Source organism: Durio zibethinus, chromosome 22 (genome assembly GCF_047325235.1).
Source record: "Durio zibethinus cultivar Kanyao isolate XHJ-2024 chromosome 22, ASM4732523v1, whole genome shotgun sequence".
Classification (NCBI taxonomy): Eukaryota; Viridiplantae; Streptophyta; class Magnoliopsida; order Malvales; family Malvaceae; genus Durio; species Durio zibethinus.
The window spans coordinates 3,661,819-3,686,060 of record NC_143183.1 but is presented as its reverse complement, the minus strand read 5'-3'; the positions used below and the strand labels follow the sequence as shown (position 1 = coordinate 3,686,060).

At 26.3% G+C, this 24,242-nt stretch overlaps 1 protein-coding gene across 1 annotated transcript; it reads left to right on the top strand.

Moving 5' to 3' along the window:
• The first annotated feature begins 866 nt into the window (after positions 1-866).
• LOC111307768 (vesicle transport protein GOT1) lies at positions 867-5,025 on the top strand. Its single transcript, XM_089751458.1, has 6 exons — positions 867-996; positions 2,039-2,130; positions 2,235-2,315; positions 2,442-2,539; positions 2,632-2,707; positions 4,658-5,025. The coding sequence occupies exons 1-6, from the start codon at positions 867-869 to the stop codon at positions 4,697-4,699; spliced, it is 519 nt and encodes a 172-aa protein (XP_089607584.1). The 3' UTR covers positions 4,700-5,025.
• Positions 5,026-24,242: the final 19,217 nt, after the last annotated feature.

Genomic DNA, 24,242 nt, shown 5'->3' with positions numbered 1-24,242 from the left:
CCCAACAATAGAGTCAATTCCTCACATTATTAGGGTTTGTGCTTTTGAGACGGTTAGGATCTCAGTTTTGCAAGTTATGGGAAGGTCACTAATGTAAGGAAGTTCTAAAATATGGCTTAAACTAATGAAACTTTGTAAGATTAAGTATCAATTTATCATTATATTATGGTTTAATATAAAATTTTGTCATTAATTTTAAATTTTATCGAATTTCGTCAATATAATTTTAATTCGGTTGATTTTTTTAACAAAAAGTAAAGAAATTGATGAAAATTTATTGCTTGCATTAACGGAATATTTTGTGAAATATTTTAATTTCGTTAGTTTTTATTCAAAAATTAATAAAATTAAAAATATAAAAAGTAACATAAAAATTGAATTATATACAATGATAAACTTAAATATTGAGTCATGCTATATTGACAATTTTAAATTTATTCCAAATATTTTCTATATTTGAAAGAATTCTCATTATCAATCTAAAAATATAAATAAATCTTGAATTCATATATTTATATTTATTTATTTCGTATTTAACGGAAGTAAAATTTTTGCCTAATACAAAACATATTTTTTGATTTTTTGTCAAATTTATATATAATTTTAATTAAAATTTTAAATTATATTATTTTTGAATTTTTTTATATTATATCATTATATCATACTTAAAATTGTATGATTAAGTTTTTAAGTAACCCTCTAGCAAGTTATAGACTTATGGGCTCTAAAAGTATAGTATTTCAAACGGGGTTGGGCTAGGGTTTACATTTGGAGACATCTGGGCTCAACTATGCTCTAGGCATTGTAATTACCAGTCCATTTGTAGGGATCCAATTGGAAGCCCAAGCCCTCAAAGTTCGTGATTCATGATTCATTGGACACCGAGGGGCCGTTTCAAAGGCGTCAATCAAACAGTAGCGAGCTCTGCTTCAGGTCAACCTTGGAGCGAAGCAGCGAGTAAGCGGCCGCCTTTGGATGCCTTGCTTACAGTCACAGGTAAACTCGCATTTTTGTTTCTATTGATTTTCAACTGATCAGTCTTTATTATTTCTGGGTTTAGATTCATTTCTCTTTCTATTATCTTCAATTAATTTCTTGTTCTGTTATATGATTTTTTTTTCTGTACATATGAATCTAAAGGAGTAAATTTTTGTATTTATTTTTTCTTAAATTTGTATGGTTAATTTGTTGATTTATGGGGGCATTTTGATTTGTTCACTAACATCAGTTTACCTTAATTTCCAAAACTAATGCATAAATTTTTCATAACATGGTTTTATTTTACTTCAGAGTTCAGATGTATGATTTCCTACATACTATTACTACTTAAATTCTCATTTTGTCTTGTAAATATTGTAGATTAGTTGAATTTGATACCAGTTTTACGCTCATCGGGATTGCGATTGTGAAACATCAAGATGGTATATGAAATAACTGAGAAACAAAGTAAGCATAATTTTTCTTGTGTAAATATGAGCACATATGGACTTTGCACAGATTGGCTTTACCACTTTTGGATATGGATTGTTGAAACATTATATCTCTTGCAGTGATTAGACATTTACCGTAGCACTAACTGCGTAGAAGAAATTTGTTTTGTTAATTGTAATTATCGTTTGATTGGGTATTTGATGTACGTAGGCTTCACCAAAGAGGATTTGTTTGTCTTAAATTATGGTTCTTGTAAAAAATGATCTTAAATTAACACCTAAATTCCATTTTCATAAATTCGAATGTCATGGAAGCCTCTAATTATATTTGCATGGTTCTTGTAATAACCTACCTTTCATCACTGTGTCACTTTCAAGCATTGGTTTTGGGTCATGAGCTTTAGATTTTGAAAGTATGAATAGGTAGTTGGTCCTAAGCACACATGAAATGAAGTTTTATTAAGTGTTAAATTTACCATGCAACTTGAACAAATTTTATATTTTACTGGATTCATTTGACATCAACTATTTCTATATTCTCTTGAGGTCTTTAATTTGGTAATTTAACTTTGGGTTCTAACATGAGAAGGTTTGGCTTTAATTTGCAGAGGTTGGCTTGGGTCTTATCGGCTTCGGCATTTTCTTCTCATTTCTTGGTGTAATTCTCTTCTTTGACAGGGGTCTGCTTGCATTAGGAAATGTAAGGCTTTCTTCAGAAACCACGTACTCTGATGTAGATTATATGACACAATATAATAATTCATTATATTTCAGTATTCTAACTTTCTGGTATTATGCAATCAGATATTGTGGTTAGCAGGGGTGGCAATTTTGATTGGTTGGTATTCTACTTTGCAGCTTTTCACTAACCGAAAAAACTTCAAGGTATCAAATAAAAAACATAGTGCTAATTCACTAGTTCCATAATTCTTAGAATGGTTTTAATTTCTCAATGTTTATTAATTGTAATAAATCATTCTGGGGTTGATCTCTTTCTCCTTTCTTATACAGGGTTCTACTTCTTTTCTTCTGGGGCTCTTTTTCATATTTGTTCGTTGGCCAATAGTTGGTATAATCTTGGAGATATACGGTTGCCTTGTTCTTTTTGGGTTAGTTTCTTGTCTCATTATGAGCTTTAAATAAGAAAGCTTGCTTATGCTGCTTGCTAAACTTTTCTTGCACCATTTTTTTCTTCTTTTAGTGGCTTTTGGCCTTCTGTAAGTGTCTTCCTCGGTCAGATTCCAGTTGTCGGATGGGTTATACGGTATCCTTTCATGGTATGTTTAAGAACCTTTTCTGGCTACGTCATTCTACTGCTTTTCTTACAAGATGGCTTGGTAGAACAGCATATTGCTTTCCCAAAATTTTTTAGGTCACTATTAAATGTGTGGAAAAACATATAGTCCATCTTTGGTTGCAATAAGTTTTTATCACTTTCCATATGAATATTACGAGATTCACTTCTTAGGATCCTTATTATTGTAGTTGTTGGCTGTTGCCCATCTACAATTTATAATAAACTGCTATGACTTTCTAAATGTCTCTTCTTGCTAATCACAAGGAAACTTGTGTGAATAAGTATTTATGCATGCACATGTTAAATGGTGCATCATGTAGATATCTGATCTGACTATTTTCTGTTGGCAAAATAGTTACGTTTGCTATTTGTTAGTGACTACAGTTCCTTAATCGCTTGAGAAGGGGTTCGGATTGAATACATGGTGTGAACTATCTGATGTTAATCTTATCTAAGGTATTATTTGGATTTTGGAGTTCTATATTTCACTGTGGTTTACATTTAATTTCAGAAGCTTATGACGCTTGTACATGAAGACATAAGGGAAGCTTATACTTACAAGGAAATCTAGTTACTAAAGTATCATACATATAAGGTTATGGATACTAGAGGATGATAAGTGATAGAATGATAAACTTTTCCCTTGAATTGAAAGACCTAAACCTAATCATTTGCTTGCTTTTTAACAACAACACAAAGTAACGGTGAAAGTTCTGTTCAACATGTAGGCATGACTTATTTGAAAAGTCAGAGATTTAAAGTTCTACTACAAGGTCCAAGAAGGCAAGAAGTTCAGACAACAATGCATAGGTTGATTTGGCAATTTATATTTTTTGTCTATATCTTGAAAAGGATCGGCGAAAGAGGCTATATTGCAGGTTAAATTGATCTGTGTTGTAAAACTTGTGTCAATGAGATAAGTAGTACCCCAACTGAATATGTAAGTGTTTGATATCTGTTGCCTTTGGAAGTAGGACTGCAAGAATTTATCTTTAGCAAATTACTCAAATCTTGTTTCAAGTTTGATTTTATTTTTCTTACTGAAAACTCCATTTCAAGAATTATAGTATTTTAGTTATCAAATTTGAAGCATCGTCTACATTAGTTTATGTAAGCTAAGCTTCCTGTAAGTTTTCCATGATTGGAAAGGGAGACAGAAAAGAAGCTGAAACAGATTTTCATTAAGGATTCATGATGTTTGACAAAAATTTGAGGAAAACAAAGATGAAAATTTAAGGGAAAAACAAAAGAAAAAACTTGTTGTGTTGCTGCTGAATGGTTGAAAGTAGCATAGTACACAGCTGAAATATTAGAAACAAACAATTGTTCACACACAATAACTTTAGGCTATTATTTCTTGGTTGTAGCTGAATAATTATGAACCATAAGTTTCAACCACATACATTAGATGTAGGGTCTTGATTGAGCCAAAACCTTACATTTTTTTTGGTCCTGGAGCTGGAATCCCATCTTCGCTTGAGGGCACAAACAACACCCATCCGATTCCTATGATATCTGGGTTTTGAATTAAATTTTTGTTCATTCTTAATATGTCACTTACATTAGCAGATAGCAGAGAAGCAATATCCCATAAAGTATCATTTTGCTGAACTGTATATGTCACTATGATTTGAGTGTCACTTGCTGCACACCCGCACAACAGATGCATGGACACTATGTTTCCCACAATAAAATTTTCTTCTCCGAGATCCAAAGCTTGTCCACTGTATATCTGAGTTGAAACATTTATAAACGTATCGTTCTGTTGAACTACATAGGATGTGTCGTAGAAGTATGCATTAGAGCCATTAATATGTATGCAGGAACAAGGCACTGATGATATGAGATAATCTTGCTTGTTTCCACGGAAAATGGGATCGATCTGGCATGAGCTAATATTGTAAAAATTGGAGATTTCATCTTTTGGCAGGGCCATAATCGATGTGGTATAACGAGGCATTACATGTCTTGATGCTTTTGGAGCAAGCAAGAGGGTACATGACAGATGATGATTCCAGGGAGACCTTGGAGGCAAAAGCTATAGAAGATGATTCCAGGGAAGGAGATGATGAGAAGCCATGATGAAAAGAATTTTTGGAAGGTAACAAAGAGAACGAAAATGGATGACTCTTTGCCTTGAGTCGCTTGAACGGATGATATAATGTTGGACTATTGGACTCTTAGTTTCAGTAATCTGAATTCAAATCATGACAACTTCAAATAAAAAACAAAGAAAAAAAATGATGACTTTGTTGTTTGTTCCTATAGAAATGCCCGCCCTTTTTCAAGGTTCCTTCATTCTGGTTTGCTGATGGGTGATGTCTTTATGCATATCAGAAATATCCGCCACTTTCCCAAGTTTTTACAAGAAAAGTTTAAGATTGCCTTTGCCACTTTCCTAAGTTTTTTCAAGAAAAGTTTAAGATTGCCTTTGGAACTTAAGTTTGCAATAATCATAATAATTTGGATTGCAAATTTAATATAAAGTGTATAATAATATTTTAGGGTATAATACTGGCATCTTATATTTTATTCTTCCAATTCATTCATATAAGCATTACGATTTGTTATGGATATGGTTAACAAGTGTTTAAATACTAATTAAGATTTATGGATCTGGTTAATGAGTGTTTATAAATACTAATTAAGGTTAATTAAATTCGTGAGTCTTGCACACATCAACAAATACTAATATGTAAAAAATGGTAATAGGTTTTTTATTTTTTAATTTTTTTTTATTATTTTTTTAAAGTAAATTGATACCATATATCTATAGAGGCTAGTGTATACACATTTGTCATGGTGCTTTTTTTTAAAAAAATAGTTTTAATTTAAATTCATAAATTTAAATTTTATTATAAATTAATTATTAAAAAAATAAATTTATTATAAATAGTTTGTTGAAAAAATATTACAAAATATCCCTCAATTCTTAATCTCTATTTTTATACTTTGTATTGACATACATAAAAAATATAAGAGGTTTTGCAAGTAAAATAAAAAAAAAAAAATTAATTTATTATTAATTATTTATCATATTTTATTTTTATCAATTATGCTGATTTTATTTTTATTTATTTTTATTTTTATTTTATTCTTACTGAATTTAATGAATTATCATATTAAAAAATTTTAAGACTTTCTTGGTAAAGTTAATAAAATCTTTCATACGTTTAAAATTTAATTTTAAAATATTATTTATGTATTTATTTTTTCTTTTAAAATTTTTTAAAAGTTCCTTAATATTTTGGTGGATTCAATAAAATTCTCATCATTTTAAATTTCATTTTAAAAAATTATTATTATTTTTAAATAAACTTTTATCCATAGATGTTCAAATAATTAACATATTTTACATTTCAATATGTTTTTATGAACTTTATTTTTTAAAATATAGTTTAATAAATTAATATAATAGCAAATAATATAAGTAAAATAAATTATTTGATACATTATCAGTAAAATTTTTTAATTTTACAAATGGGTTAACATGGTGATACATATTTCACTTTTTTTATTTAATTTTTTATTTTTTTAAAATATATCTTAAGTACATGTATCAACTTATTATCTATTTATAAACATCCGATTTGATCCGAGCCTAATCCAATTAGGTCTAAACCAATCCAAATTTAGTCCAATCCCAATTATCTAAGTTGTTGTTGTTATTGTTATTATTATTATTATTATCCAAATTTATGTTTTATCTTAAGTATTTATTTATCTATTTATTTATTATTTTTAGTTTCTGTCTTTATCTGATTTTTTATTTTAAGTATTTATTTATTTATAAATTCTATCTTTATCTGATTATTTATTTTAAGTCTAATTTAATTTAATTGTATTTTATTATATTTTTATCTGATTCAGTTATAACAAAAAAAAAAAAAAGAAGAAGAGAAAAAAAGGATAATGGAAAAATTGAAAATTGGTCGGAGAAAAGGATTGGTCATAAGAAGGATTTTACTCTCTTAGAGTGATAATTCATTTAATAAAAACATTTTTTTATAGATAAAATACAATTTTAATTCGATCATAAGAATGAGATTTTGATTTTTGAAGAATTTGATCTTCATCCAAATAAAAATCAAGTTAAAAAACTATTCTATAAATAGGTTACAATCAATAGCAAGTAAACCACAGTTAACATAGAACAATCAAGAGCAAAATAAAGCAAATCATACGGGAAATAAGAGAAAATATAACATATTAGTGCATAAGCGTTTAAGTTTGGAGATTTTGTGGATTATGGATCTTTGCTTTATTTTTAGGAAAAAGATAGATTGAATTTATTTGAAAAGGGTTTTCGGAAGAAAAGTTACTTTGGCAGAGAAGGGTAAAAGAAGAAAAGAAAAATTTTTGGAAAATTTTCATGTTCCGATGATGTTTTTCGATGAAATTCATATTTTTTGGCCCAATTCTAGCCAAGTTTCCAGAATTCCATGTGATTTTTCAGAAATCAATAAAGATTCAATTAGAGTTCTTACTGGCTAGAGAAAGAAATAAAGGAAATGATAAGAGGAGAGAAAGAGTAGGGGAAAATCTAAAGAAAAAACAAAAAAATTTGGGATTTTATAAATGACTTAAATGGTGTCGTTTTGCCTTTAAGCATATCTCAGGATTTGTGTGTTTTCATTTTACTCAACCTAATCTGTTTCGCCTAATTCGACAACCCACCCCTGTTATTAAACTATGAAGTTGAGCCAAGCTGAACTTGGGGCCACACCTCTTGAGCTGTCTTTTATATCTTCAGTCAAGCCTTTTCAGTCGTTGAGCCTAGCCAATTTCTTTGTGGTATTTTTTATTTACTTTTATTCTATTTTTTGTTGGTTTATTTATTTATTTTGTCATTTGTTTTTTTTTTAAATATTTTGCATGATTAAATGTAAGGAAAAATTAGAAGAAACAATAAAAAGTATATAAAATAAAACTTTAATAAAATTTTAAGAATAAATAATAATTATCTAATGATGAAATTTTTAGAAATTACAAATGGCTAATTTTTAGAAAATTTTAAGGTGAGACATTTTTTCTAAATTTGACCTAAATGGAGAAAAAATTTAGATAAAGTTTCAATAACAATAATTAATATTTATTTTTATTTTTTTTAAAAAATTAATATTTATTTTTAATTTAAAAAATAAAATATATAAGGAAATTTAATAAAATTTTGGGATTGAAATTAACAATTATCTAATGATAAGATTTTTAAAAATTTCAAATGATAAATTTTTTATGAAATCTTTAGATTAGGTATTTCTCTAAATTTAACTCAAATGACAAAATGATTTAGACAAAATTTTAATAAAAGTAATTGTATTCCTTCTTAAATTAAAAATTAAAAATATATAACTTAAAAATTTATGTAAAAATATGTGACAATCATCTAAGAATGAAATCTTAATAATAGAATCACAAATGACTGAACTTTTATGAGATTTCTACGTGAAAGTTTTTTTTTTTTTAAATTCAACTCAAAAGGTGGAAGAATTTGGATTAGACTTCCAAAATAATTTTCATATTTTTTTCTTTTTAAAGATTAAGAAACAAATGACAAATAACAAAAGTTTAGATTCTAAGAAAGATATTTTTAAATTTAACCCAGATAATGAAAAATTTAGAAATGGAATTTGTAAGATATTTCTAAATTTAGCCAAAATTGTGAAAAATTTAGAAATGAAACAGTAAAATAAAAGATAAATTTCAAGGATGAAATTTTTAATAATTGCAAATGGATAATTATCGAATAAATTTCTAAGTGAGAAAATATTTTCAATTTTAATCCAAATGGTGAAAGAATTAGATATATTTTTAATAAAATAAAATTTTAACAAAAAAAATCAAATGATTAAGTTTTTCCAATAACAGAGCTTTTTCAAGAAAATAAATGAGATTCTTGAATACTCTTGAAGTAAAGAAGTATTTTTAAAAATTCTGTCATATTAATGGAGAAATCTTAAAAATTATTTTTAATATTTAAATATTAAAATTTAAGACCATTAAGACCATTGACCCTTAGGATAATTTAAAATAAAATGGTACTGTACTTTGGGTGAGTATGTAAGGGCGCTATAACATTTTTCATACATAATTAAACTCTCAAACCCTGTTCTGAAATATAGACCAAAACCTATTATTCTAGGAACCTTGAGTCAAGTTTAAGATTTTCTTAAAATGATAGATTCACTTAGCTGACCAATCACACCTTAATAAAAGATTAATGGTGACTGCTTTAAGTTGTATCTAGCTATAAGTCTACAGATTTATACGTTATGATAGTTTAGTGACTCTACTAGGGACGTATAGAGAGTTAGGCCATAAAATTTTAAATTTATCTTATTGTTTGGTTTAATGATCTTAAAATGTAATGATTATGTTATTCTTTTACTAACATTTTTTCCTTTGTTGTCTTTTATTTGATTTATGAAAATTTGGGTTAAAAACTATATATGTTCCTTTACACACATTATCACATGTATTTGCATTATATGAGCTTTATACCCTGACTTTGTCTCTTTTAGGAGAGAATAAGGTACTTATACTCCGTGAGATGATAATCTCTATAATGGCTAGTGATATACTCTCACTCAAATTGAATCCTTTCTATTGGTAGCTTGTAATGGGTGAGGATTAGAATGTCTTATTAGTCTGTGATGGATAATAATGTAATGAACAATTTGAAAACCTTTAGTAGTCAAAATCACTTAGCCCTACATATAGTCCACATTTAAGATGTCAACTTTAAAATAGAGCCATTCTTACCCGTTGATAGATGTAACATAAAATTAGGACCTAAGAAGGAATAATTTGTGTCATATATTGATTATTTAACCATTTTATTTGTTTAACTTTATGCATCTGTATCATTTGATTTGTTTGCATTATCATATTGTCCGTTTAACTTTATGCATCATTTTCATTGTCATGTTTAACTTTGTGCATATAATTCTCATATAGGAAATACTTACCACATATATGTTATGGGTAAACCAGATCTCATGGCTATATTTATCGAAGGCCAAATACAATCAAAGTTTGCATCAATTCATTATGAATCTTCTCACCAATTAAAAATTAAGTTAGAGAAAGACAAAAAAAAAAGAAGTAATTCTCTGTTCGAGGGTTTTGTCTCATTGTTGCACGAAAGAGTTCATCTCGATCTCTAATGAAATGACTTACTGACTTAAACAATGTTTGAATAAGCATGAGTAGAATAAGACAAGAGGTATTTGAGAATAGATATGGGGATACAACTTTACTGCTATGAGTAGATGTGAACTATAATCTGATCAGAGCCATTCTATAGTTTCGGGATCTTTTTTATAGGTGTTTTGTCTTCAATGAAGTAGATATGGTGCTAACAATTGAAGAGTACATGGTCTTACTTTACCTTGATTTGCCAAACCCAGACAAAATCTATTGGTCAAACAAGGTGAGTTATCATAAGAAGCTTGTGCAAATGTTTGGATTTAGCTTGCTTCAAGTTGACACATATGTTAAGACAAAAAGTGAAAACAAAGGTATTTCATAGAATTTTTTGTGAAACTTAATTCATGAACACTTAGGTGATGATCAAGGAATAACAACGATAGCTATAATTTTATATGGACTGGTGATCTTTTCAAAAGTCTTCAGATATGTTGATATTACAGTGGTAGATTTTATTGATCAGATAGAGCATAAAGTCAATGCGGTACCAACTATTTTGGTAGAAACCATTCGATCTTTTAATTGCTGTTGTAAAAATGGCAAAGGATGATTCAATAGGTGTGTAAAACTGTTTTATGTATGGATGAAAAGTCATATCGAATATCAAGAAAGCAAGTTCCATAAACCGCACCTTCATTTCAGCATTTTAATCAATGAGTTTTGTTATAGCACATGGCCAAAAATGAAGTCAAATGATGAGTGGGTTTCATATTTTCGTACGCTTTATAGCCAAAAGATAATTTGGAGAGCATCTTGGATACATCATGAGTTAGTGTTGTATAACTGTGAGAATTAACTTGGGTTTTCTTGTTAGGCTTATGGGGTGCTATTACTTATGCCTTAACCTTAGTGAGAAGACAATTTGGATATAAATATTCTAGAAATATATGGACTCAACTAGTGAAATTTTTTTTTTATCGAGACAAGGGCATAAGAAAAAATTAAAAAAATAGAAAAGGCATAAAAATAAACCATCAAGGTTAACCAGATGGGGCTTACATATGATGTTACTTCTGAATATTTTGTATGGCATACAATAAAGAGCAATGACATTATGCTTCCTTAAGAACAAAAGCTTGACCATTATCTAAAGCTAACTCCCCAAGATCTTTTGTTGAAGATACAAACTGCTAAAAAAAAAAACCCCAAAGTAAGATAGATGAGTTAAAATAAGAAAATAAGTGATTGAAGAAGAAAATATGAGAAAGTTTGAAGCTGTAGGAGTAGAAAATCCATAGCTTCAATAAACATAAAGATCAATGAAAGGCCTTATTCAATAATTTAGATAAGACACATTTGTTGGTCATACTTGAGCTTGCTCGACTTTTAAAAGAAAACGAGTTATTGAAAACAAGGGTAAAGAAAGGACATAAGGCCTCTATTAGGGCGTCTGATATTGCAAGAGATAATGGATCAATGTGCAGCACAAGTAAATGCTTTGATTAATGAATGCAAAAAATATGTTGAACAAAGCGAGCAATGGAAGGACATATGCATTGAAAAACATAAACATTTAAGGCATTTATTCGATTAGTTATGCACAGTTGTAGACAAAACATCAAAAATGGAAGAAAAAATGGAAGAATTGAAAATAGTGGTGTAACCACTAGGAGCTCATGGGTAGTGATTACTTAATTTCCTAGATGAGGCATAAGATTATTACCAATAAACTAGAAAGTTCAGAAAGAGGCCTTAAAATGATGTTTAGGAGACATTACAACTGATGTTTATGACTTTAGAATATTATTTTGGCTTTGTTAGGATGTAATTTTGAAACTTTACTTAATAAATTTTCAAACTAAGATTTATTTTATCAATGATAGTTATGTGACAAATATTATTAGTGCATTTCATTCATGCATTAAAATACCGTACATGAGCATATAATTTCTAATTATAAAATTATGGTATTAAATATTCAAAGATAGATTCCTCTTTGAAAAACCCTAAGTAGCCTATTCGCCATAAGTAATAGGTCATGGAGTAAAAAAAGGTAAATAATTTAACGATATAAAAAAAATCCAAGAAGAGCTTATGAGGGAGTTGAATAAAATCTTAAAAGCCCTGAATAAGTTAAGTAAAAAAAAATGGGTGAAAGAAGTTCCAAGTCAGCTAGAGCGTCTCGTGCAAGACATAATTGATCCTCAGTATCTTTTTGAATTTAGCCCTCATCAAGGCTAGCCTTCTCAAGGGCCACAAGTAAACCTCTCTGGGGCATATCCATACACCTACCCAAGGACACAATCTACTATTGCACAAGGGCATTTCTAAAGTTATTTCAATCCAGTCTTGGAAGAAAATATTAGAAGCAATCCAGGTCCTTAATTTAGATGATCCAAAAGAGAAGGAAAAATTGAAGATAAAGGTAGTCGAGTTTTTAGAGGATTCGAAAGCTAATAAAAAAATGAACATGCTCAAGGAAAGGTTGTGACCAGCGGAAATAATCTATTTCTATAGTTCCATGAATGTTGTTAGACTTTGTTTATTCCCGAACATTGTCATTTTTTCAAAATTCAAAGTTTCAGAGTTTGAAAAGTATACGGTATAAAGTGTCCTATCACACATATCACTATGTACTGTTGAAAGATGCCAGCTTACGCCAACAATGACGAGTTGCTAATTCATGTGCTCCAAGACTGTGTGATGATTTTGCCATAAAATAATATGTTTAGCTTGATTGATCTCACATTTACTCTTGAAAGGAGTTAACCAGTGACTTCACTAAACAATCTCGTCATATAACAGATTTAGCTTCTGATCGTATTTTTTTACAAAATATCAAAAAGAAAGTGATTGAGTTATTTAAAGATAACGTTCAAAGGTGAAGAGACATAGTTGCTTAAGTTCAGCCATATTTGACTAAAAAAGAGACTATGGTGCTATTGTAAGTATTTTGAAAATTTTCTATTATGAAAAAAATGATAGAAAATGCAATAAAAATTTTTATCAACATGATAATCTCAGGTGAAATCATAAAAAATGCCATAAAAATGGTTAATTGAATGGGAAAAAGTCCTCTACTGTTAAAAAGGTGTAAAAAAAGAAAGAGAGTGAATATCAAGTTATGAGTTTCAGAAGGCAACAATTCAAAAATTATTCTCTTTATTTGCCACTAGTCTATACCACATATTATTCCATTGTAAATGCTTCAACTTACTTATATTAACTAGTCTTGCAACCATATTACCTATCCATGTATCAACCAACATATAGACCGTCCATTAACTTATACACCTAACCTACTATAAGATCCCTAATCCGTTTAACCACTAAACAAATGGTCTTTAAGAGCCATAAAATACCAGAGAAAAGCTTACCTTTGATCCTATCATCATAACCTATTTTGAGTTATTTCAAGGACTCATTAAGAACCACTTACTCATCTCTAGCCATGTACAACCACTGAAACCTCTCTTATCCCAAGTGATATTATCCTACTGTTTACTGTGACTACCCTTTTAAAAACGCTGGCCATTTTAGTGAGAATTGTCTCGCCCTAAAGCATAAGGTACAAAGACTAATTAATGAAGAGATGGTCAATTTTGTTACAAGTGGAATAATAACACCAAATGTCAGTGGCTATCCCTTGCTCAATCACAATATTAATGCTCTAAGTAAGGACAAAGAACACCGTATAAAGAAGAAGGTAAAAGAAATCAAGACTTCTTACAATCAATTGTTTGATGCCTTGTATGAAGCTAATATAATACATTTGATGGATCTATATACTTACCATAGAAGATGTATGCCAAACCAAAGATGTAAGTACCATAATGGGGTCTCTGGCCACTCTATTTAATCATGCAAAAAATTTTGCTATGAGGTATAGAAACTTATGGATTCGTACCAAATTGAATTTTTTGAAAAAGAGTAGCCCAAGTTAAGCATTGAGAAAGCTTTAGCTGAATTTTTTATCTATGCAATTGACGAAGAGAATGAAAGGGATTGGGGATAAAAAATACAGGTCTACTCATGTCTACCAAGCTATGAGCTAAACAATTAGAGTGTCACTTAGATACTTACTATCCTTGAAATCTATCCAATGTGATTGTAACTTCCAATCGTTTATTCCCAAAGGCATTGGGATAGTATTTTATGTATGGGACATTTATTTTTTATTATTTCAATAAAGTAATAGGCAGATGCATTTTCATTCATTTCTTTTATTACTCTCAATTTACACTTTCATCAAGCTAAAACATCTTGTCAACATTTTTTATTTCATTCTAATTCAAGCCTTCAAATGAATATGAAGATAATCATGATAACAATTCAAGATTTGATTTTGAAAATAACATTCACGTCAAAATGATTGATAAGTTAGGATTGTTAATCTATTGGGATTACTAAGTAAAAGAAAATAAATCTAGTAAAGAATTTTATTCACTGAAAGATGATAGTGATGCCGTATGTGAATTTTGTAATGGTTCATTCATAAATTTGCTCTTGGTCAATAAATGATCTTCATTAAGAGTATTCATGCTTGAAAGGAGAAATGACCACTTTTCTTCTACCTTTCACAAAAGGAGTAAAATTTTTCTTTGTTACTTCATTTGAGCTTATTTAAATTTTCTTTTAAAAACTTTAATCAAGGATCACCCCCATATAGAGGGCAAAGTTTGAAAAACATGTCCATAAAAAGGGAAAAGTGAAGGCTTTTAATGATTTTAGGGGTAAAGCTCTTTTACGCTTAGATCTTTCATAAGAAAAATGTAAATTAAAAAAAAGAAAAAAAAAAGAGAAAAATGATTAGAAAAAGAGAAAAAATGACCAAAAAAAATAAAAAATAAGTAAAAATTAATGGGGCAAAATGTTGAGGTGCTTTATATGAAAAGAAATAATCATTGGTTTGATTATCTTTTAAAATACATTTTGGGCCTATTTATCTATTTCTTTCATAAATCTTCACCTTAACCTATATTACGATCCTTAAAAACTTATTTTGATCAAATGTAAATCTTCAAATTAGAGAATCATAAATTGAATTAGGATAGATTTGTAATTAGATTATTTGAGGTTTTGATTAAAATGTTATTGATGGATAAAAAAAAAGAGAGATAAAGAGGAAAATTGTTAAAAATATGTGCAAGTAAAAAAAAAACAAAGCAAGAAAAAGGAAAAAAGAGAAAAAAAAAAGAAAAAAATGGAAATAATTGAAAATGAAAAAATGAAAGAGGGAAAGAAAAATGAAAGCTCAAATCGAAAATCTAAAAGGGCGATTTGAGTAAAAAATGGTGCATTTAAGTTGAAAACCTGAAAAGATGACTTAGATAAGAAGAATACAACATCATTTGGGAACTCACCATCATAGAGGCTAGCCTATTTTAAGGAGTTGATATTTTAAGTGCATCAAATGGTTGAGTTTTCAAAAAAAATTCAAGATGTATTATTATGATTATTTGATTATTCATTTTGGGCACTATAGTCCCAATAATCCATATTTGTAATTTTTCCCTTTTAGTTGTTCATGGCTAAAATTGTTTCGTCATTTTTTTCAAATAAAAATACTTTATTTCATTCCTTATTTGGTTTAAAGCCTATGTTTCATTCTCAATCCATTTCTGTTTTTTCCCCTTAAATACCTTATAATAAAAGAAATGTGTGATTGTATTTTACTTCTTGCAATTAAAGTAATGATTGATAAATGAATAATAACATGAAAGATTCCTACACTACCTTGGAAAAGTTGAAAGTAGTAAAGGCAAAGATGAAATGCTCAAGGCTTGGTAAGGACACTAAATTTAGAAATGGAAAAGAAAGATTTCTTTAAAAGGAAAAATGTAGTTGCTAGCATTGAATAAGAGAAATGATTGAGAATTGAGTCGATTTTGTTTTATTACTCAAAGCTTGAAAAGTTTGAGATCCAAAAAAAAGAGTCTGGAGAACCTATGTACCATAATTGAAAAAACATTAAATGATATTTACATCACATGCATTATATTTAAGAATGTCTAATGCATAAATCTAGGAATTAGGAGTAATGCAAGATCTGGCATGGAAAAGATAAGTATGAAGACTTTCTAATGAAGGAACTTCAAATTTTCATTTGAGAATAAACTTATAAGGTAAGATTCTAATCATTGAAAAAAAAAAAGATTCCAAGAAAACCAATCATGATTAAGGAAAATTTTTGTTGTATGCCTCTATTTATGAGGAGCCTTTATTTGCAAGTTGTATGCCTCTATTTATGATAAGCTCTTATTTTTAAAATTGTGTGCCTTTATTTATGAGGAACCTTTATTTTTAAAATTGTATACCTCTATTGATAAGAAGCTATTATTTTTAAAGTTATGTGCCTCTATTGATGAAAAGCCTTTATGTTTAAAGTTGTGTACCTCTATTTTTTAGTAGCTCATTGCAAAAAAAAAAAAAAAATTGAATAATTTGGATCCGGAGGAAATAGATCGTACATGTCTTTGCACAATTTCTGTTACACAAAAAATACGCAAAGAGGAACAACTGTAAACACACTAATTAATCCAAGCCCAAACCAATTGGGCCTAAACCAACCTAAATTTAGTCCAAGCCCAATTATCTAAGTTATTATTTATTTATTTATTTATTTATTATTATTATTATTATTATTATTATCCAAATTTATGTTTTATCTTGAGTATTTATTTATTTATCTATTTATTTATTTACATTTTATATTTTTAGTTTTTATCTTTATTTGATTTTTTATTTTAAATATGATTTCATGTCATTATATTTTATTGTATTTTTATCTGATTTAGTTTAAAAAAAAAAAGACAAAAGAGGATAATGGAATAATTGAAAATTGGTTGAAAAAGATTTGCCATAAAAAGCATTTGACTCTCTCAAAATGATAATTCATTGAATAAAAGCCTTTTTTTAATGAAATAAAACCTAATTTTAATTCAGTGATAAGAAATAGGTTTTGATTTTTGAAAAATTTGATCTTCATCTAAATACCAATCAAGTTAGGAAATTGTTCTATAAATAAGTTCCAATCAATAGCAAGTAAACCATAATTAGCATAAAACAATCAAGTGTAAAACACAACAAATCAGACAGAAAATCAGAGAAAAAATAATAGATTAGTGAATAAGGGTTTAAGTTTGGAGATTTTGTGGCTTCTGGATTTTTATTTTTATTTTTTTGGAAAAGGTAGATTGAATTTGTTTGAAGAGGGTTTTTGGAAGAAAAAGTTGCTTTGGTAGGGAAATGCGAAAGAAGAGAAGAAAATTTTTTCTAAAAAATTTTTATATTGCAACGAAGTTTTAGGTGAAATTCATAATTTTCGGCTCAATTCTAGCTAAGTTTCTAGAATTCAACGTGAATTTTTTAGAAATTGGTAAAGATTCAAGCGGAGTTCTTATCGACTTAAAAGAGAATGAGAGAAAAGAAGAAGAGCAAAAAGAGAGAAAGTAGGAAAAAATTTAAAGAAAAAACAAAAAATTTTAGGATTTTATACTTGACTAAAACGATGTCGTTTTGCCTTTAGGTAGACTTCAAGATCCACGTGTTTTTATTTTACTCAACTCAATCCGTTCTGCCTGACCTGGCAACCTGCCCATGTTGTTAAATTATGAAGTTGGGCCAAGCTAAGCCTGTAACTGTGTCTTTTGAGCCATCTTTTGTATCTTCAATCGAGCCCTTTCAACTGTAGAGTCGAGCTGAACCGATTTTTTTATGGTATTATTTATTTATTTATATTATTTTTTAGTTGTTTTATTCATTTATTTTTTTTGTTTTTAATATTTTGCACGATTAAATTTTAGGAAACATTAGAAGAAATAATAAAAAGTATATAAAATAAAACTTTCATAAAATTTTTAGAGTAAATACTAATTATTCAATGATAAAAATTTTAAAAATTTCAAATAGCTAATTTCTAGGAAATTTTTAATTGAGAAATTTTTTCTAAATTTGATCCAAATAGAGGAAAATTTTAGACAAAGTTTCAATAATAATAATTAATATTTATTTTTAATTTAAAAATATAATTAATATTTATTTTGAATTTAAAAAATAAAATACATAAGCAAATTTAATATAAAATTAACAATTATCTAATGATGAGATTTTTAAAAATTTTAAATGGTAAATTTTTTTAAAAATATTTAGGTAAAGAATTTCTCTAAATTTAACCTAATTGATGAAATGATTTAGATGAAATTTTAATAAAAATAATTGTATTTCTTCCCAAATTAAAAATTTAAAATATATAACTTAAAAATTTATGTAAAGATACATAACAATTATCCAAAGATGAAATCTCATGAAAAAAATCACAAATGGTTGAACTTCTATAAGATTTTTAAATGAAATTTTTTTAAAAATTCAACCCAAAAAATAAAAGAATTTGGATGAGACTGCAAAAAATAATTATCATATTGTTTTCTTTTTAAAGATTAAAAAATAAATGACAAATAACAAGAGTTTATATTTTAAGACAGATATTTATAAATTTAACCAAAATGATGAAAATTTAGAAATAAAATTTGTAAGATATTTCTAAATTTATACCAAATTGTGAAAAATTTAAAAATAAAAATTTAAAATAATAAATAAATTTCGAGGATGAAATTTTCAATAATTGCAAATGAATGATTATCGAATAAATTTTTAGGTGAAAAAATATTTTTAATTTTAATGAAAATTGTGGAAGAATTAGATATATTTTTAATAAATGAAAATTTTTTTTTTAAAAAAAGCAAATGATTAAGTTTTTTCGATGATGGAGCCTATTCAAGAAAAAAAATAAAATTTTTGAATACTCTTAAAATAAGAAAGTATTTTTAAAAATTTATCAGATAAATGAAAAAATCTTTAAAATAATTTTTAATATTTAAATATTAAAATTTAAGAGCATTATAACCACATACCCTTAGGATAATTTAAAATAAAATGGCATTCTCTTTTGGATGGCCATGTGAAGATATTCTAACTTTTCTCATATGTATCTAAACTCTCAAATCTTATTTTAAAACGTAAATTAAAATTTATTTTTTTAAAAATTTTTAGTCAAGTTTAAGATTTTTTTAAAAGAACACATTTACTTAAGTGATTAATCATACCTTAATAAAATATTAGTAACGATTCCTTCCAATTGTGTCTAACTATATATGTCTACGGACTTATACATTATGACACCGCTTATAGAGTTAAATGGTAAATATATGTTGCAATCTAAGGGATACATTTCTTCTATAGTCCTTGACATCCTTTTTTTTTTTTTATTCATTTTAATTTTTAATTTTCGAATTGTTTCATTTGAATCTTTAGTCTTTTAAACTAATTTCATTTTGATCCTTATGAAACGTCTATTCATTAACAATTGAAAAAATGTCCACATGGGATTATCAATAGAATAGCCACCTAGCATGCAGTGTAATTTAGAACATGAATATTTAGTCAGTATTAACAAAATTATTTGACAGAAGGATCATACATATAGAATAATTTTAAAATTTTAGAAATTCTAATGGAACAGTTCAAATATTAGAAACTAAGGTAATACCAAATAAAAAAGTAAGAATAAATGACGAAAATTTTAAATAACGAAAAGTATAAATATTTTCAATATTATAATTATTGTGCAGGAATTAAATTTAAAATTTACGTATAATATAAAAATTAATAGCATAATTTGACCGACTAATTAAGATTAATTAAATTCACAATCCTTTCATAAAACAACAAATACTAATATGTAAGAAATGGTGATAGGTTTTTTTTTTTTTTTTTTTTTAAAGTAAATGGGTGCACTTTCATCATGGTGTTTTTTTTAATAATTTTAATTTAAAATTCATAAAATTTGAATTTTATTATAAATACATTATTTAAAAAATAAAAGTATTATAAATAGTTTGTTGAAAAAATATTATAAAATATCCGCTAATTCTTAATCTTTATTTTTATACTTTGTATTGATATGCATAAAAAATGTAAGAGGTTTTGTGAGTAAAACAAACAAAAAAATTTTTAAATTTTATTTATTATTAATTATTTATCATATTTTATTTTTATGAATTATGTGATTTTACTTTTTTTATTATTTTATTTCTTTCTTGATGAATTTAATTAATTATTATATTAAAAAAATTTAAGACTTTCTTGGTAAAGTTAATAAAATTTTACTTATGTTTAAAATTTATTTTTAAAAAATTATTTATGGATTTATTTTTTCTTTTTAAAATTTGTAAGACTTTATTAATACTTTGGTGGATTCAATAAAATTCTCATTATTTTAAAAATTATTATTATTTTTAATCTAACTTTTATCATTAGATGTTTAAATAATTAACTTATTCTACATTTTAATATAATTTAAAAACTTGATTTTTGAAAATATAATTTAATAAATTAATATAATAGCAAATAATATAAGTATGAATTTAATATAATTTAAAGAATTTTTAAAAAATAATTTTTTATTGGATTAATTTGGATTTATTGTAACATGTGTTGGATGGCATCTAGATGAGGCCTAAAGTAGGAGGCCTATTTAGTTTTTCCCCACTTTTCCTTTTTATTTTTATTTTTCTATGTTTTTTATTATTTTTCTAAAACTATGCATTTTGGATTATACTACATAATTAAATAAAAAAACCCCTACTCTTGCTTTTCTTTTGCTTTCCATGTTCCATGAACTTTTAAAAAACTCACCCATATCCATATTTGACCACTTTCAAATAAATCTAACAATATAAAATATGTCATATTAACATTTTATGAACACGATACGAATAAATAATATAATGATGATACTGTTTAAAATTTTAATAATAATTATATATAAATTTAATAAAATAAAAAAATATTTTATATTTTTATATCGACACGAATTATGACACATAATTTTTGTATAAATACAATATGAATATATGAATTTGAATATTTTATATGATATAAATACACAAATCATCTATTTACTTTCAAATACTCTTTTATTTTTTAGATCCCTGCTTCTTTTTATTTTGCTTTTGTATTGTTAGTTTTGTTTTATTGTTGAAGTTGGTTATAAAGGCATTTTGCTCCTTTTATTTTGAGAAAATCGAATCTGTTTGGATAATACCAAATAGATTCTATCCTTTTTTTCTTTATTTTTATATTTTTGTTTGATTTGTTACTTGCAATTTTGATTATATTTTGTCTGATTATATTTTTTATTATTTTTTGTCTATTTTTCAAGCTAAAATTTCAACATGAAGAATATAAAATTTTTTTCTATTGTTGATTTTAGTTATAGTTATAGGTTTGAGACATTAAAAAAAATTGGAATTTTAATTAAAATCCAGATCTTCTTTCTTATTTTGGGAGTAATGATTTATTGATTTTTTTTGTTATTTTCAAAAAACTTTTTGGATTTAAAACAAATGCTATTAGATGAATAATTTTCGAATAATCCAGTAATATGTAGACTTTTTTAATTGCATTGAATTTGGTCGAGATTAGTGTCATGCTTTAACTGTTAATAATAATTATAGACTGATTTTAACAAATAGTTTTTACTATAAGTTTTAAATTATTTTAATTTTATTTATTTCTTATTTTGACTTAGGGGTAAAGCAATCGTTTTATACTTTGATAACTGTCAACAAAACAATATGAAAATAATTTAAATATATAGTATAGATAGATTCTTTACATTAATTTGAATTAATTAATTATAACCTAAAATAATATGTAAAATAGGGCTTACAATAGTTATTTTCTTAAATGGTTTTACGAAGAACAAATAAAATTATATTGAAAGGATTAAAAGATATTTTAATGACGGGCATGCACAAAAGAAATAAAAGTGTAGGCTTCGATTGTGTTGCGAAAAATAATTTTTTAAAAAATAATTTTTGAAAAATAATGTTTATATTTTCAAGTGTTTGTTTGATATAAAATTGATTAGTTAAAGAAAATTGGCTTATTGGTTAATGAAAAATGAAATTATTTTTGAGGAAATTATCTTACAGATTTGAAAATGAGAAGATATTTTTTGAAAAAAAATTGTCTATCAGTAGAACTATTTATTAATATTTTTAAACATAATTTTGCTTATAAATAATATTATATTAATACATAAATAATATTGTTATAATATGTTAACAAATAATATTATATGAATAAATAATATACTATTAATGTAATATATTAATAGATAATATTAATAAATAATATTATATTAATTAATAAATAATATTATAATATATTAATAAATAATATAAATAATAATAAATGGTTTTATTTTAAGTATTTTTAATATTAACATAATATTTTAATATTAAATGTTATTATTAAAATATAATTATTTTTGTATTACTAATTTTAATAATAAATAATTTTTAATTTTTTAATAATCATATTAATATTATTTTTTAAAAAAAAGATTTTCCAAAAATAATCAAACAACATAAAATATTTTTTATTAATTCATCTAAACAACAAAAAATCTCTTTCAATTTAGAAAATATAAATAATTTTCAAAAATTATTTTTTAAAAATTATTTTTTATGAGTGGTAGGACAAAGATGTACGAGGATGAGAGACATATACATAAGGACCCCAACTTCGATGCATTAAATGGTAAATATGTGTTGCAATCTAAGGGATAAATTTCTTCTATAGTCCCTGACATTCTATTTTGGTCTCATTTTAATTTTTGAGTTAATCTTTTAAATAGTTTCATTTTGATCCTTATAAAACATTTATTCTTTAACATTGGCATATCGAAAGAATAACACGTAGCATGCAGCGTAATTTACAACATGAATATTTAGTCAGTATTAACAAAATTATTTGACAGAAAGATCATACATATAGAATAATTTTAAAATTTTAGAAATTCTAATCGAACAATTTAAATACTTGAAACTAATGTGAAACCAAATAAAAAAGTAAGAATCAATGACGAAATTCAATAAGTTTTATCAATCCAAAATTTAATTAATTCATGTAATTATATTAAAAAAATAATATTTAAAAAATTTAAAATTTTTTATATTTAAAAATTACAATTTTTTATAAAAAAAAATATAAATTTGATCAAAGAGTAGCTGGCGAAAGATGCAATTTACGAGGTCATAAATATTAATGGAATAGCTGAGAGCCGAGAGGGGGGTTGCCGGTATAGATAGAAACCAAATGAGCAAGCAAAACATTTAAAGAGTAAAACAATCAATTGGGGGGGGGGGGGGGGGGGGGGGGGGGGGGGGGGGCTGTTTCATGCCCCAACAACAACCTCCAGTGAAGAAGGTGCTGCAAATTTATTATTGTTTGTTGGCTCTGGTAAACCTCTCAAAGCTCCCCTCATTTATTCCCGCCTCCTTCCAAAAATGCATCCCCTTTTTGGCTTAATAAAAGCTCTCACATCTTCAAAATCTTGGTGCTTGCAAATTTCAATAAATTTATCGGTTCATGGATGTAAATTCTTTTATAAAATAGGTCGTAATTTGAAATAAAGTAAAAAATTAAAAAGTTAAGATTTTAATTCAAACTTACAGTTGAATATTATTTCTTAATACTAATTACATAAACTAATTAAATTAAAATTTAAATTATACGTATTGGTATCAAGCTCCGAAATAAATGTTAAAACCCTGAAATTACAAAAAAAGAAAGAAAGCGATTAAGAGTAAAGACAATAAATGTTCTCTATATTTATATTGCAACGTTTAAATCACGACACAAAAGATGTCAGAATAAAAAAAAAACAAGAGTGTATAAGAAAAAAAAAGAATGAAGTGGTAATATTTAAATGTTTCTATTTATAAAAAAAAAGTTATGAATCCCTAAAATAAAGAGGTGACCTAATAGAGTTGACATGATATTGTAAGTGTCAGGTTCATCCAAAGATTCAAAATGCTTTTAATTATATGTTGATAATCTGTACTTTCTTTTGATCCTATTTACTTGCAATCAATTAATCCTGATTATATAAGTATGCTCATGAAGTTCAAGGATCATATATTTCATTAAATTCAAAAAAAATAAAATTAATTACAAATTTATTATCTTTGTTTTTCTAAAATATCATCCTAACTAGTGTTACTAGACATTAATATATTTTTGTTAAAGCTAGGAACCCTAAAATCGAGTCATGCCAAGAAAAAAGAGCTAAACATAAGTGCATTAATAAAGATGAAGTATGAAAAAAAGATTGATTAATCTTTGAGTAAGTGTGAATTTTAATGGGGTTGATATATATATATATATATATATATGTCACCCTCGATCCATTAAATGTGAGGCACCTACAAATGTCAGACGAAAATGCATGCAAAGTAATTGAAACCCAATTTGTACGTACATAAACCTTCTTGTATGCGCAAATACAGATCCAGCCA